Genomic DNA, 16648 nt, shown 5'->3' with positions numbered 1-16648 from the left:
TATATATATAAATAGATAGACAGACAGACAGACAGACAGACAGACAGACAGACAGACAGACAGACAGACAGACAGACAGACAGACAGACAGACAGACAGACAGACAGATGGCGAGCAAAAGCATTTGAAGAGGCCAGTTTAACGCGTGTAAGACAGAAAAGAGAACTAGTGAAGAATGTTACAATCGATCGAGAAAGTGAATGACAATGACCTTTTTGTGTGCACAGTTTGTGACAGATCATTTTAAGATCCACAAAGATCAGAACTTATCTGCAGCTCTTGGTGGTCCAAATCATATGTGCAGTCTATGTGGTTGTCTTTTCAGAACATTGCCTAAGACCATAAAATATAGGTTTGAAACTTATAATGTCCATCCCCTAACTGTCCTACAAGACAATAGCATAATGAATATAAATACTAACTAACCCTTTCATTACCAACCCAACTGAAACTGGCTCTGGCTCTGAGTACAAAGTTTTGAATTAAATTCTTCCACCAAACCTTAGTCACAATTTATGTTCCTAAACTAGCTGAATGATAACTAAGTTATTTTACTAAATTCTTTGTTATATTTAAAGTAATTGAAAGAAAAACAGAGCATCTCAAAATAAATACAGTAACGAAAGGGTTAAGTGTCAAGTATTTCAGTTTATCTGTTGGGCATAGGTTCAATCCATGGGTCATTTGATCTAATCTGTATATGCACTGGTTTCAGTAGTATAAACAAGTGGCATCACCAGTATGAGACTACTATGAGAATATCCATGCTATGGTCAATGGAACAAAAACAATTTACCCCATTGTGTGAATAAAAGGATTCCATTTGAAATTCCAAAAACATTACCGAATACAACAGGCAACTGCAAAAGACCATAAGTTGCAACAACCAAGACATTGCAGAATAAATCAGGGTGTATTAATGATAATGACAGTAAAGAAATTCAGACTAAAATAAGTCATAGGCAATACTATGGGGCAGACAAATGAGCAAAAGAACTGTTTTTATAAAGTTTTTACACACATTACATTGATAATAGATAACAAAGACTATTATCATGGTAGGTGACTTTACAAAGTGGATAGTGTCCTTGGATTTAAACTTACAACACCTATGTTCAACGTTAAATCTGCTTTTGGTTAACATTACCATATCCGGTATCAACTTGTCCGTTACATCTTCTTCATCAGCACTTAAACCCAAAAAATTGGTGAATGAAGAATGATGAAAATTAGGCAGCCTACACAATACATTAATACTGAGAGAGAGAGACAAATATTATAAATTATTGAAAGAGAGATTTATGATTTTTGATTGCTATTTCTTACAAACTGTCACACTTATTGAAAACTTCTTCTATTCTTATGGCCAAGACAAACTTATTTTTCATTACCTGTTTGTATTGATATTTTTGCTGCATATTCCAATTACTTCATTTCTTCTCTTCACTAATCTACTGCAGTTTTTTATGTTACTTGTGATGACATCCCTCAATATTTTGAATCCAGCGATGTTCCAACAAGTAGTGATGTTCCAGCCACTCAAGAAACAATTTCATTTTTGACTGTACTGTTGCGAAATATATTTGGCCTAATTTAGGCACATTTTGCAGCAAATAAAATTTCTAGTGAGGCACAGCCATGCAGCTTATTAATAGACATCATACCACCAACTAAGAACTGAACTGGCAAAATATGATGGTCTGATGTGGGCATACTCATTCCTGACCTTATAATAAAAAAATTACCAGTGCCCCATGTCTGCAGATACAAAACCAATATACCTTCAGGTCAAAATTGGTAAACCTTGACTAAAAACAATACAGATCTTGAGACACAGCATCACATGATATAACAGCAGAACAGCAGGTCAGCTATATCAGTACAGCAAGTTTTTTAGATGCCTCTTCACCTAGTATATATCTGTCTAAATTATCTGTATATATATGTATTGCTTTTTGGATTATTGCAAACTTCTACCAGTACATGGTTCACTGCTTCTAACACTACAGGCCATGATTTTGTTACTGTTAAGCTTCTTTCACATTACAAACTTTCTGAAAAGAACAACTAACCATAGCTTCGTATAAGTTTTTGCCCTCACATCTTTTGTTTCCATTGCACAGACTAAGCTACCTTGACAAATTGCATGAACAATGATCATATGAACAGATAATCATTACTGTTAAAATACATGTCACACCCTGAAGTTACTTATCTTTCTTTGTCACTTTACAACAACTGAATATGCACTTCAAACAGAACTTTTCCTTCAGCTAGTCTTGCTATGAGAAACATGTTTAGCTGCATTAATCCAAATGTAAATTATATTTCTTTATAAATTTGGAACATCAGCAAGAAATACCACAAAACACAACCTGAAGTCTTTCTTTTTTACACAATATCACTGAAAGACTTGAAATGCATTGTTGACAGACACAAGCCACCATATTGTTTTCATCATTGACAGGCAAGAAACCATTAGACAAACACAAGTCTCCATACTGTCATCTCTGACAGATAGGTTATCTTCACTTTCATGATGAACCATAGTGAACAGTCTTTCTTCATTGTTCTTCTTAAATTGCCAAATTATATAGAACACAGCTATCTGAAATTAACATCATGCGAGCAATTTTGTTTGCAACTCTGGCTATGATTAAAGTAGAAGTTCAAGATTGCAATTCATCTCAGCTTTCCTGTCAGACTATCCACCACTGTCATCATTATTGTCATCTTTGCTACTCACACAGCAAGAATGTAACCACTGTTCAACTCTTTTTCTGTATGGTTTTCCTTTTGACCATGACTGACTTATGCATCTCAATTTTGATCCATTATATACTGACTGTCTTCACACATAAAATACTTTTAACAGCTACATCACTATTGCTGTCACACATGCATTTTACACACACACTGTTAACAAATTGACTTGCAACCTAAGATTACAGCATATATTTATACATACATGCATCTCATTTGTTCTTCAATCCTTACTGACTAATTTCAAAACATTTTCAAAATTTGAACAATAGGTGCAGGAGTGGTTGTATGGTAAGAAGTTTGCTTCTCAACCACATGGTTCTAGGTTCTTGTTAGATATTTCTCTAATTACTGCTGGAAAAAATGTCCCTCAGTTCTCAACTCTCTCTTACTATTTAACTAATCTTTATTTCACACACATCTTACAAAACTGCACATCACGCTATAAATTATGAATATTACTACTTAGTGTTATTAAAACATTGTTGAAGATATTTCCTTGTCATTACAACTTCCTCAACACTTGAATACTGCAAAAACTTTAATGGACACATTGGACGACACCAGTTAATTCAATCTACATGGGTTATGGATATGATACAATGGATGAAGAGGAATAAAAGCTTTTGGAGTTCTATTATGCAAATGATCAAACAATTTGCAACACAAGCTTCAGCAAATTGGCCAACCAATTAGTCACCTATCATTCAGGCAGACTTCATACTCACCTGGAAATGGAATATAGAACTTGTGAATACTAATTCTTTCATTGGTGAAGAATGTACCAGTCAACAAGGAATAGCGATTAGTGATATCAGGGTAAGAGCTAGAAGAGACCCATGATTATCTGGACAAGGAAGATACACAAGCTTCTGGCCTTATGTAAGTTCAAAGAAGTGCTAAGCAATGCCTATGGCAAGGAAATGATAGAAACCTATAATAAAGAAGACAAGTGGGAATTTCTAAAAGACAAACTGCTGCAAACCACAAAAGAGGTCTACAGATGAAGCAAGGTAATTGTCAAGTGAATAGTGACATGACAGAGTGGTATAATAAATTAAAGTATAAAAGTAAAGTGAAAGACCTGCAAAGAATAGAAGAAAGGAGAGAAGCAAGTAACTATATCATATTTTTAGTAGAGAAGCCAGAATTAAGAGGTTTTCCAATGTCATATGCTATAAGAATAAGAGGCAGGAGGTGTTTCAGATTACAAAGGGGTGTGTCAGTGTAATCTGGATGTCATTGATGGAAAGTGTGTATGGAATGGTAGTAGCACATGTGCCCTCACTGATGCCAACAAGAAAAAAAGCCTGAAATTACTATTATGAGAAGTTGTTTAATAAAGAAAATGTGTGGGGAAAGAGAGGAACTACTCTAAGTAGATGCATTAGAGGCAATGGCTATTAAATTTGTCAGCCACATGGTAGGTTAAAAGTGTAATTAAGAATATGAGGGTTGGAAAGGAGCAGGATAATCAGGGAAGTTGTTGAGATACTAAAAATATTTGTTGAAGTAAGATACATACTAAATGCTCACATAGTAAATCAAGTAACACGGGGGAAATGTTATCATAAATGACTAGCATAGCAATATCTTCACCTACTGGTACAGAGAAAAGAGTAACTACAAACTGATGGGCCAAAATAACAAAAGTAACAGGAAGATTTATGGTGCTGCTAATTAGGAAGAGAATTAGTTCAGATACCAAGTTGGGGTACCATCAATGCTCTCTCTTTTTTTTTTGTTTTTCTTTTTTGAGACACCTACAGGAGAAACTTTTAACTGAGAGTAAACCATGCCACCTGGAAAGTGGCCAAGTTTGATATTCAAAGAAGGCATGGGCAGGAATTTTATGTTGTGTACCAGATGTAAACCATGGTTGCACAAGAAGTGCAGTGGGATCACAGGTAGGTTGACCAAGAAATACTTTTTATGTAGCACAGCAGCAGCTAGCAATAAGTAAAGTGTTTCAAATGCCAAGAAAGCTTTCTCAAATTAGTTGACAACTTCTTTTATCTGGATGACCAAACTAATATTTAAGTTATATGTTCTGAAAGCACAGCCGTTGAAGTAAGAATGGGAGAGAAAAGTTCGGAGACTTTTCAACTCTGCTTACAACAAACAGACTTTCTCTCTCTCTCTCTCTCTCTCTCTCTCTCTTTCTCTCTCTCTCTCTCTGAGTGAAGGGCAGATTGTATGGTGTTAGTGCACAATATGATATTGCTTGGGAGTAAATCATGATCATTAAATGTGGATTATGCATGGAGGCTGGAAAGAAATGAGACAAGCATATTCCACTGGATGCAAGATTTTAGTATGCAGTAACAAAATAATAGAAAATGCAGAGAAAAATTGGTATGAGAGGAATCAGCAGTAGTGTGCAAGTGTAGACTGCACTGGTATAGACATGATGCATACAAAGGACGACAGTTGGGTAAATAAGTATCAAGCAATCCAAATAGAAAGAATCTGTGGAAGTTGAATACCAAGGAAGACATGAGGAGTGGAGAAGGATGTTGAACCTCACAAAGCAGAAGACAAGGGACTGCAACAAGCACTGTTGGAGACAATATAAATGAAGGGGGGGGGGGATGATGATGTTTTTTCATCATAAATTAGTGGAGTCAAGCAACATGGAAAATATTTTTTTTTATGATTTTACAGAAATTACAACACAAAATAATTACAGCAAAATTATACAAATCTATAACACATTATTTCTATATTGATTTATATACTTTGACCTCATCAGCGAAGCAATAAACTTCTTAAAGTAGTAATGGAAGAATTAAACCAAATTTACTAGATTGCACACTGGATGATGGAGAAAAATAAAACTGTTCAGGGAGATGGGGGTTACCTATGCCTTTCCAAAGACATTAGCAACATAAGAAGACTGAAAAAACATCAACTAACCCAAAACCAGATAGTGGACCCCATTTTCCAGTGTTTATTTCTATTTTATAGTGCTCATCACATCAAAGAGAATATGAATAGATTACCTGTATGCGTTCGAAGATGAGCTTTTAAATGAGAGCTTTTTGTGTAGACTTTTTTACAGCCCTCATAGAAACATTTGTGTATTCTTCTTCTAATGTCTGAACTTGATCCATTTTCAAATTGGTGAATTACTTGAGCAATGTGTCCTGGTTGAAGAGAGTATGAACGTGATTGTTTTCCTGGTGATGAGTACATGGCAACTTTTTTTATTTCACTTCTTTCAGTATTGTTTAATTTATGTCCAACCCGACATTTTAAGAGGCAGCTTCCAATTATAGAATCTTTTGGAGATTTATGAGGGGAAACTGGTGTGTCACTCAAATTGCTATCCCATGACACACCACTTGAAGAAGATTCAAAACTGTGCACACTAACAGAATCCATTGTCTGATCTTCCAAATTGAGGTCTTCCATCTCTTCAAAACCATCACCATTGCTATCAGCATTCTCATCTTCTTCATCTTCATCATTAAAATCATCAAAAGAATTTTGATCAGATTTAAGATTTTTAAAAGCAGTTAATTTTGGTTCGTTTTTTAAATATCGCTCCATTTCCAAACAGTTCTGTAAATATAAAGAACATTGAATAAAACATTAACATCAAATAACAATAACTAAACTTTGTTTTAAATATCTCAAAATTTGCAGGAAACAGGGAATTTATTTGAAATAGAAAGTTAATTAATTAATGTGGAGGATTAATTTTACTAAAGAAATTATTTTCTATGCAATATTTGCAATACTTTGTGGTTGTTGATAGTGGTGGTGGTGGTGTTGACAGTAGTAGTTGAGTGTGTGTGTGTGCATGAAAGCTGATGTCGGAGCATAGATCCAATTAAATATAACTGTGACCATCTATAATACAAAATTTGATTATAATACAAGTGAGAAAGCTTCTACCTGGTCAGTCAATCTGCTACAAATTGCAGCCAAATTTCCCTCAAATCACACTAACACATCATGAAAAAAAAAGATTCATTGGATAATGTGGTCCTGACTATACTATATGGAAAATATGACAGACTGCTCATAGCTGGACATCATAAGTTTGCTCAGAGTTAACCATGAGGCTAAACAATAATTGCAGAAGAAAGTAACAAAAAAAAAATATAGATAATCATTTATAAAATGTATGTAAAAGTTGTTGATTAGTGTAAATCTGCAAGGCTGAATAACTGCTTATATATCTATTAAATTGATAAATATTCTAGTTGCATTTATGTGCATATTCCTTAAATAAAGTTTGTTATGTGTAGATATGTATATAGATTGCATAAGTTGATGAAACATTCAATCCACCTCTCAATTTTAATTACAATGTATTGTTTAAAAACATTTCCTAGCATCAGTTTGGGGAAATTAGTACTTTAAGGCCAACATTTACCATCATCATCATCATCATTTAACGGCTGTTGTCCATGCTAGTGTGGATTGGACAGTTTGACCAGGGCTGTCAAGCTGGAAGGCTGCACCAGACTCCAGTCTGATTTGGCATGGTTTCTACGGTTGGATGCCCTTCCTAACGCCAATCACTCTGAGAATGTAATGGGTGCTTTTACATGCTACCAGCATGGGTGCCAATTGCATGACACCAGTATCTGCCACAACTGCAATTTTACTGGGCTTGATAGGTCTTCTTCTGAAGCAAGAAAATGCCAATGGTCTCGGTCATTACCTTCGTGAAGCCCAACATTCAAAAGGAGCTTTTCATATGCTACCAGCATCAGCCACTTTGCCCCAATGAGACCCAAGCAATAAAATACATACATGAACTTCAGTATGTACAAATATATTGCATATCCAAATATAAAACAAACTACTGATAAATTATATAAAAAAAAAGAATACCAGCAATTTATAATTTCAATACAACAATCTGATAGCAACACACTGTTAAAAACATGTTTCTAGAGAGAGATTAGCAAGTGAAATTTCAGTCATTTGATAGAAAAAAAATAACAGACGCTCCTTGTTGTTTAGGGTGTCAAATATAAATAGAAAACAAAGAATCCATATATAATATAAGGATTGGTTTCAAGTAGATCAGTTTAAAATCCTGAAACATAAAGATTGACACAAATATTAAAACATAATTATTTGAAAATTATTTTATATATTGTTCATTTTTTGTTTATGACATAGCAGAAGGGCAGTGCTTGTGACATGTTTTAGAACCTGTGAGACTGGTGAGAGAGGAAGTTATGCTGAAATGCAAGGTCTGATTTAAATGCTAACAACAGAGTGGGCTTCACTAAAGGTTCCCAAGAGCCAGATGATGGTGCAAAACTGAGCAACAGATTAAGTCTGCCACCTAAGAAAAGAAAAGACCCTTCAAATAGGCTACTATATAATTTCTGCTGATCATTCCCTCATAAGGCTTTGGTCAAGGCTATGACAGAGGAAAGGTATATATGTTAATATTCTTATTAAATAATAACTACTTACATAAATTTTGACAATGAAAAATTTACTGAATAAAATATTGTTCTGTAATTAAAAAGATTTCCTCTAACTATAACCAAGGATTAGATTCTGTTCCTGATCTAGCCATTTGATTAGTAAACAAAAGTTAATGATAGCATATCAACCCATTTAGTTAAATTAATAAAACGATACAGAAATCAGAAAAAGAACATTATTTGTAAGTATGGCATAAATAATTGACAGAGCAAAATATCAGTTTATGCAAAGTTAACCTCATCAGCTATAAGAGAGTGATCAATTTCACTAACATGTACTACCAACAGTAAAACTTATCCTTTAAAGAATTCTTCAAAGATAGAAAACCCTTCTCCAGCCAAAAAGAGAAACCAGTCTCCTTATCAATTTTTTCCAGTCACTCCAACTGCTCTAATTGTCCTTTAACTTTCACACAGTCAAAATGCACATGTGTAAAAATGTCTTCACTGAAAATTCATCTAACACTTCCAGTTTAGTTTGAAGTCCAATGTTGCTTTAAGATTAAATGAATACAACACTATGAAAGTGACACAAATGTGTATTTGATACCAGGACTTGTCACAGGAGCATTGTACTGTCAATAAAATATTAATTTGACAAATGTAAACCTACAAAGAAGAAAAAATTAAATTACTGAAATTACATCATCTAAAAACTATAAAATAGATCACTTAAATGGAACAATTCTTTTTATCAATATTATAAAAAAATTCTGAGTAAAAGAACTGAAAATTAGACCGCTCCATTAGCACACAGTAATTAAGAAGTATACAAAATAGTAAGAAAAGTAAAAATATTTTTTTCTCAAAATAGGTGTTTCAAATTTTTTTCAGCTTAAAAATGTTTTTAAATAATGACAGAAAAAAATATAGGTGGAAAACCATAATCAGCAAATTCACACCCGTGGTAGACAAAATTTACTCCAGTTTACTCCTGTCCTAAAATCTATTGTTATGGAGCTGGATTTCAAGGGGATTTAAGTAGGGTGAGAGTAGCTGTGCAGCAGTGTATGAAAAATGTTAGGAAGGTGTGTGTATGATGTTACCTGTACATGAGATAGTATGTTTTATGGAGGTGTAGAAATATCATGCAGGTTGAAAACAGTACTTAGGGAAAAGATTCTTGTGGTACACCAGTTGGGAAATTACAGATTCCAGAAGAGTTGGTAATAGAGGCTTGATGGCTTGACAGGTAGTTTAATAGCCAGTTATTTTGTATTGATTCTTAAGGAGGTGTTGTGTATATTTAGCATGAACTGATACTAGGGAAGAGACTAAAGAGCTTTGTTGACATTGATGCTAGTGAGAATGATGCACAAAGAAGGATTGTGTCTTTGTTTAACTGACTGCCTCAACCCCCATTTTGAGAAGATGGGCTTCATTTAAGTAAAAAATTAGCTACAAGTCATTAATTTAGCTATGGAAATATGTAAAACACTCCAGAATTGTAATTTAATGCATGCACATTCAGTTATGTAGACTATATGTATGAACATATATGTAAGCTAAACATACAGTTCACAGATGCAATTATATCCAAGATTGCACACATACATTTGTATGCAGGCATGCATACACATATGCATATGTACATGCAAACACATTCATGCACACACACATACACACAAACATACACACATGAGGATTGCTCCATCTTTACAGGTGAATACTGTCTCTCTGAGCTTCCTCATTGTCAATAGCATTTCTGACATTCTTTCCATGACCTCTCAGTTAACCACCATAAAAACCCGTGTAATTTGCGCACTGGTGTAATTTACGCAGGTGATTTTCAGGATAAAATTTGTTAAAAAAAAGCTTCTACTCATGTAAAATTTGCACCCAAAAGTTTTCAGAATTGCCAATATGACCAGGGAAAAAGGTTTTCAATTTAGTTGTATTTAGCATAATTTCACTTACTTATCATTAGATTTTATTAAATTTTCATTAAATAAAAATAATTTCTGTTTAACAAGTATCACATTAAAAGCTACTAATTTACGAAGTGTTTGTGTTGTTTATGATAAACTTTATTTTACATTTCTTGCCAACAAGAGATTATGTCTAATCTTTAGCATACTGCCGTATGTCTTCTCAAATCAGGATCACAAGAAAAGTTGTTGATAATTCTTATCAACAAAAACCAAAGCTGATAAATATGCACAAGTGTTGCAAAAGAAGTTTAATTACCAATAAACATCAGCTTCGATGACACTTTACTCAACCAACAGAGGAAGGTGACCGATCAAACTGATTATCTAAACAAAATTCTGATTGGTCGAAAGTGTCATCTTATCTCAAGCTCTGATTTTCTGCCTATTCTTGTTGGAACCTTTGATACAGAGAATCAAAATTTTAATCCCTTTCACACTTATAAAATGTCAAGCAAACTTAAAAATTTGTCATTACCGTTTTAGCCAGGAGACTAAACTGATAGTTTGGTAACCTGCTACAATAAACATTAAAAATCAAAAGAAAATAAACAGCTTTGCAAGTTTAACTCAGCGTTTATTGAACAAGAGGAATGCAAAATTTAAAAAGTGACTTGTTAGAATATACGTTTGTGAGGAGATATAAATAAGAATATCAAAAATCTACTATACCAAAAGAACTGGTAATATGTACATTACAAGTGTTCTATGAAGAGAACATACGATTGCTGCATAATTCAACATGAATGTGAAACGACATTAAACATCATATAAGGTAAATGAAAGTTTCTGTAGGAACACTAAGTTATATTCACTTAGTGAGTTTACAGGCACAAGGATGAATTATGATGATGTTGTCAACGTTAGTTGCAGTAAGAGCTGGTGGCGATGATGTCGGCGGTGATGAATTTCATTGTTCTAACACAGAGAAAGCGAGCAATAGCTTCCTAGAGGCAAATGCAAGCTAGACTTCTTAAGCAGAGAAAAACTGATCTATTAAAGGAAATTGCTTCACTCCATTGAAATAGGTAGAAACTCCAAGTAATGTAAAATATAGCCCAGACCATGATTACCAGCATGAATGTCAAACTTCAAAAAGTAGTTAACCATTTAAGTGTTTTAGTAAATTTATAGAGAAAAAGCAAGCATTATACCGTCCAGCATAAATAAAAGTCAACTTCATTATATTTTTTCCATAAAAACTTATTCTGACATTAAATGTGTCAACTTCCAATACAAATGTTTACATTTGTACATCATTTTTCAACAAAAAAATTTCTAAAATAAGTTTTGGAAATGATCTACTCATGTAATTTACGCACCCACTAAAGTTTATTTTTGTTTTTGTGAAAAAAGTGCGTAAATTACATGGGGTTTTATGGTATTCAGTCATGCTGCAGATATGCATGATTTGAGGCAAAGGTGACAGACAAAAGTTGTAACTTCCACTGAACTGAATAGATTATTTTATGAGATATGATTCCAGTGAACTGCCATATGTCTCTTCAGACCCAAAAAACCGGCTTGTAAGCCCTTTTTACACACTACACTCATTTAATCACCCAGTTTAGGAAGAAAGATGTTCCACACAGTTGATTTTTCATGACACCATTTGGTTGACATACCCAACCTTAGAAAGGAGTACTGAACTCAATAAAAGATTCACAACTTGGATATCATAATTAAAGTACCAACAACCAGTAGTAACTAAATAAAAATAGACATGCATCCACTTTGTCTAATATGGTATGGAGCCTTAAAAACAGAGATGTGGACAACCCCAATAAACTGGAGCATCAGTACTAAGGCCAGTAAATATAAGGCACATGGTAGTAGTTACAATCTCTGTATTACAGAGAAATTAAACATCATAACTTCAACAGTGAACATTTTGAACATTAGGAAAGAAACATTCTCCCCTTACACAAACAACAAGTTAAACTGCAAAATTTCAAGTGCAATTCTCCTTCGCATCAACATTACCACCTATCCAGCCAGGATAAATTTTAAGATATAATGTGAAAATATAATGTGTATAGCATGCATAATAGATATACACTCTCTATTTGATCTCAGGTGTTCCTGATTGCTTAAACAGTGTATCAGAGAGAATTGAGATGTTGTGGATGAGAAGTGTGTACAGATGGATAATGGTATGCTTGCACTTAGAAGAAAGAGCCATGGAAGTGAATGGTTAATGAATATGGAGAATGAATAGGAGAAAGGGAGTCTTCCCAATGTGAATGCAACAGAGGGACCCGCAATCCTAGATAATGCAATTAAGGATGAGACAGGGAAAGTTCATGGTCCATCAAGAATTACTGGTGAGATGCTTAAAATATCTGATGGTGTAAGATATGGTCTATTCATCTATATAGTTAATCAAGTTATTCAGGAAGGGGTCATCTCCAATGACTCGTATAGCAGCATAACAGTAGCTGTTAGAACTATGTGGGAATTACTACATTTTGCTTTGCGTTTATGAATATTCAATTTTTCCAATAGGAGGTATTGCTGAAGAATATAGTCGCTAATGGGAGTGTGAAGAAATAAATAATAATGCTAAAATAATAGGAAAATAAGAAAATTATATTCAACATTCCCCAAATATTATACAGATTTGATTAGTTTTAATATGCACAATATGTTATAGTCATTATTCTACATTATGTAATTTTCTACAATAAATGCTCTATCTAATTTCACAAGTGTTATACATGTATATGTATTCAAAATTACCAAAATATATGCATATAAATATGTGTATGAACTTACAAACAGGCTATATACATTTTCTAAAGGTTTTCAAGGGACATCAGGTTTAGATTATGCAAAAGCTGCACATTTACAACTTATTTGACATATTCTGTGCAAAAGCTATAAATGTACATATTCACATTCACTACAAAAGTTCCTGAAGAACAATATTTCTAATACAGATATGAGGAGGCATCAACATATATATTGTTTTATATATATATATATATATATATATATATATATATATATATATATATATATATATATATATATATATATATATGGAACAAGAATGGAGAATATCACATATTTAATTGATGATTACACCATATGTTACCAACAATAATTTGTATAAGCTAACACAATATTACCACAATAACAAAACAGGTCAAATTCAAAATGAACTGAAATAGTATCTATAATACATAAGTGCATACAAAAAGAATGTTAAGAAGAATTATAACATTCTAAGAAAAACCAGTTTAATATTTAAACTTATATGAACGTCAGTTGATAACGAAAAAATAAACACAGAAATTCTACATCACAACCTTTAGTTATCTAGCTATTATTCATAATATATGAAGTGCATACAAAAAAAGTTAAACTTATAATAATGTTGGTAGATAATGAAAGAATAACAAATAAACATAGAAATTCTACATCACAACATTTAGTTATCTAGCTATTTATGTATGCTAAAAAATTTTGAAAAATTATGCTTATTAGATCATAGGAAAGGCAATTCTAATTAAGGTGTTATTTACTACTGAAATACTTAAATGTTTTTCTTTATTTATGGAAACATTTCATCATAAGACTGGTTCTACAATTTAATAATCTTAATTTTGAAGTAATTATGTAATACATTTTACTTTTTTGTTATGTGTTGTTATAATTTCAGCCAAATTTCTGGTGGTTGAATAAGAAAATTTTACTCTATGGCAAGTAATTCTCCATACTTACTTTAAGGTAGGAAATATTTATCCAGTGTTGCAAAGAATTTCCAAGGAATTTAGTTTGTAAGATGTGAATAGCGGATTACACCAAACAACATTCCTTGATTTAGTCTTTCTATTATTTACATAAACTTATTACATAGTCAGCAGATTGTCTGCCAGAATACTTTATTTGCTGATCTAAAGTTAGATTCCAGCTTAACTCCTAAGTCTTCCCATGTCCCAACCTTGGACACTTTTACTGTGACTCTTCATGCCTGCTTGTACCACAAGTGCAACAAGAAGGACTTATTCCTAAGGCAAGCTTTGTAAGCTCCATTCTTTGTTCAGATGGCATCTTTAACCTCTTGATTGAACCAAGGAGAGTCTTCCTGCCACCCAGCACCACAATGAGCCACTTTCACCCACAACATTTAGTAGCTGAAGCAGAAACTGCTCAGCTGGACATCACCACTTCATTTCAATATCCTTTGTTTGTTCAGGGAGTTCTCTGAATTTAGATGCAGTCATATTTGCATATCTGGTCCTGAATTCCTCATCAACTAGCACTTCCCACTTTATCCTCTAGGTTGAGCTGGTACCTGCCAGTTTTGGGGGTTTTCTTGGTTTTAGGTAATCTCATGTTGCAGACAACTGGATGGTGATCAGTTGACAGCGCAGCCCCTCTCTTGACATGAACATCCAGCATGGAATCAAAGTGATCAATTACTGATCTCTGTCCCTGGTCTCCTCAGTATCATGTATATTTATGGATGTCTTTGTGCTGGAAGGTGTTCATAATAGAGAGCCCATTACTAGAACAAAAATTTAATAAGGCCTCTCCATTTGTATTTAGATTAGGATCACCATTCCTACTAATCACTCCTTTCTATGTCAGGTGGTTGGTGCCATTGAAGTCTCCCATTATGATAAATGACTTGGTCATAATTACATCTAATGCTGCAGTAGCTTCATCAAAAAAGGATTTGTATCAGGATTCTCTGTTTAGTGCATTAACTTGCACCACCCACAGAGGCCTATCTTTCAACCTAAGCTTCAAGAGGTAAATCCTCTTTCCCAACATGATCCACTTCATAACGCATTCCGACAACTGGAGACTTGTGAGTATACCCACTCATGCCTCTGCAATCATTCATGGCACCACACCTAAATAGCAGAGTTTCCATCTTCCATCCAATTCTAGAGTTGAGGAAATCCCAACTATATCTAGCCAATAGCATCTCTTTCACTAGTTCCTGCTTCTTACTTGTAAGGGTTATGACATTCCAGTTATCAACTGTCAGAGTCTGCTTCCTTCTTAACCTTTCTTGGGGATCTCAAGGTCCATAAATTTTGTGTATCCATCGCATGCTTCTCATGACAAGTCGCAAGTTCATGACCAGTTTTCACAGCATTGGATGGAGACTACAACATACTTTTTAGAAAGGCCTCTCTACCTAAGGCCTGAATATATCCTTATTACCCCACATGAAGGATGATGCAGTATGAATGGCTTTATTACCTCTAACGATATTGCAGGTTTTGGTGATCTCATTCACACCAGTCACCAATTTGGTAAGAAACCATGGTAGTCCAACAACCTCTTATCAAGAAATGCATGCTTGTTTCATAAACCTCAAAAAGGTATATGACCACATTCCATAAGACTTGTTATGGAAGTTTCTGTAGGAGTATGGGATCATTGGACAGTTTCTTATTGTCTTATTCTTTATAAATGCCTTAATGTTTGTGTTTGGGTAAATGGGGTTAAATCAAAACCATTCAAAGAAGGTATCAGACTCTACCAAAGGTATGTACTGTCACCTCTCCCATTCATAATCTTTATGGACAGGATTGACATTTGCAATCAGGTTGGAAGTAATATTGAACCTCATAGATATAAGATCCATTGACTGGAATTTGCAAACAATATAGTACTACCCAACAAGATATCTCCGACATGCACATGATATGTTTGCTGCCAAATGCTGCTTGGCAAGAATGAAAATCAGTGCCATCAAGACTGAGACGTGCATCCTCTCAAGAAAGCACGTGCAATGCACTCTATATGAAATTGGTGTTCCACTGGAGCAGGTGAAGTTCAAGTCCCTTGAGGTTGTTTACATGAATGATGGCAAGCAGGAGGTTGACTTAGAGGAGCTGGTGCAGTAATGTGCCAGCTTCAATATTTGGTCATCAGAAGAAGCAGGTAGGCGTGAAAGCCAAACTTGCTGTCTTTAATTCAGTGTTTGTGCCCACTCTTACATATGGTCATGACTCTTGTGGAATGACCAAAAGAATGACCGAGATGGCCACTTTGGAGTAATGTTACTTAATAGAATGTATGGCTTGAAGATCAGAGAAACACTCCAGGTAGAGTCACTACTTCTCTGGAATAACAGATCACAACTCTGATACTACAGTCATGCCTCCGAAAAGAATCACTGGAGAGATTTTACAGGCAAAACCAACCAGCAGGGGACCCAGGCATAAGTCGTGAGCAAAGATGGTTAGATAACAGCCATGAGCTCAGTTAGTCTCACTTGGGGATCCAACAGAATCAACTGGAGATGGTTGCTTCTAACAGAACCTGATGGAAGGCATTCTTGCGAACTCCACCCCTATGACCCTCTCAAGAATAGTAGGCAAAGAAGATGAGATGAGATGAAATATATATATATATATATATATATATACACACATATATATATCTTTTAAAACGTTAAGGGTATGCAAATAAAGCTCTTATTTCTTTATGTCGGTTACCATCTAATGATACTGAGTAGTGGGGCAGTTTGTT

General features: G+C 34.2%; 1 protein-coding gene across 2 annotated transcripts in view; it reads right to left on the bottom strand.

Moving 5' to 3' along the window:
- LOC106869066 (Krueppel-like factor 6) overlaps positions 1-16648 on the bottom strand; it is a 91411-nt gene that overhangs the window by 18741 nt on the left and 56022 nt on the right. For both annotated transcript variants that reach the window (XM_014914584.2, XM_052970172.1), the window contains exon 2: positions 5766-6327. In XM_014914584.2, the coding sequence (XP_014770070.1) occupies positions 5766-6327 (562 nt within the window). The remainder of the gene's footprint in view (positions 1-5765; positions 6328-16648) is intronic.

The sequence above is a fragment of the Octopus bimaculoides genome, chromosome 8, assembly GCF_001194135.2.
Source record: "Octopus bimaculoides isolate UCB-OBI-ISO-001 chromosome 8, ASM119413v2, whole genome shotgun sequence".
NCBI lineage: Eukaryota > Metazoa > Mollusca > Cephalopoda > Octopoda > Octopodidae > Octopus > Octopus bimaculoides.
The sequence above is the reverse complement of the archived record's forward strand: the minus strand, read 5'-3'. Positions and strand labels throughout refer to the sequence as shown.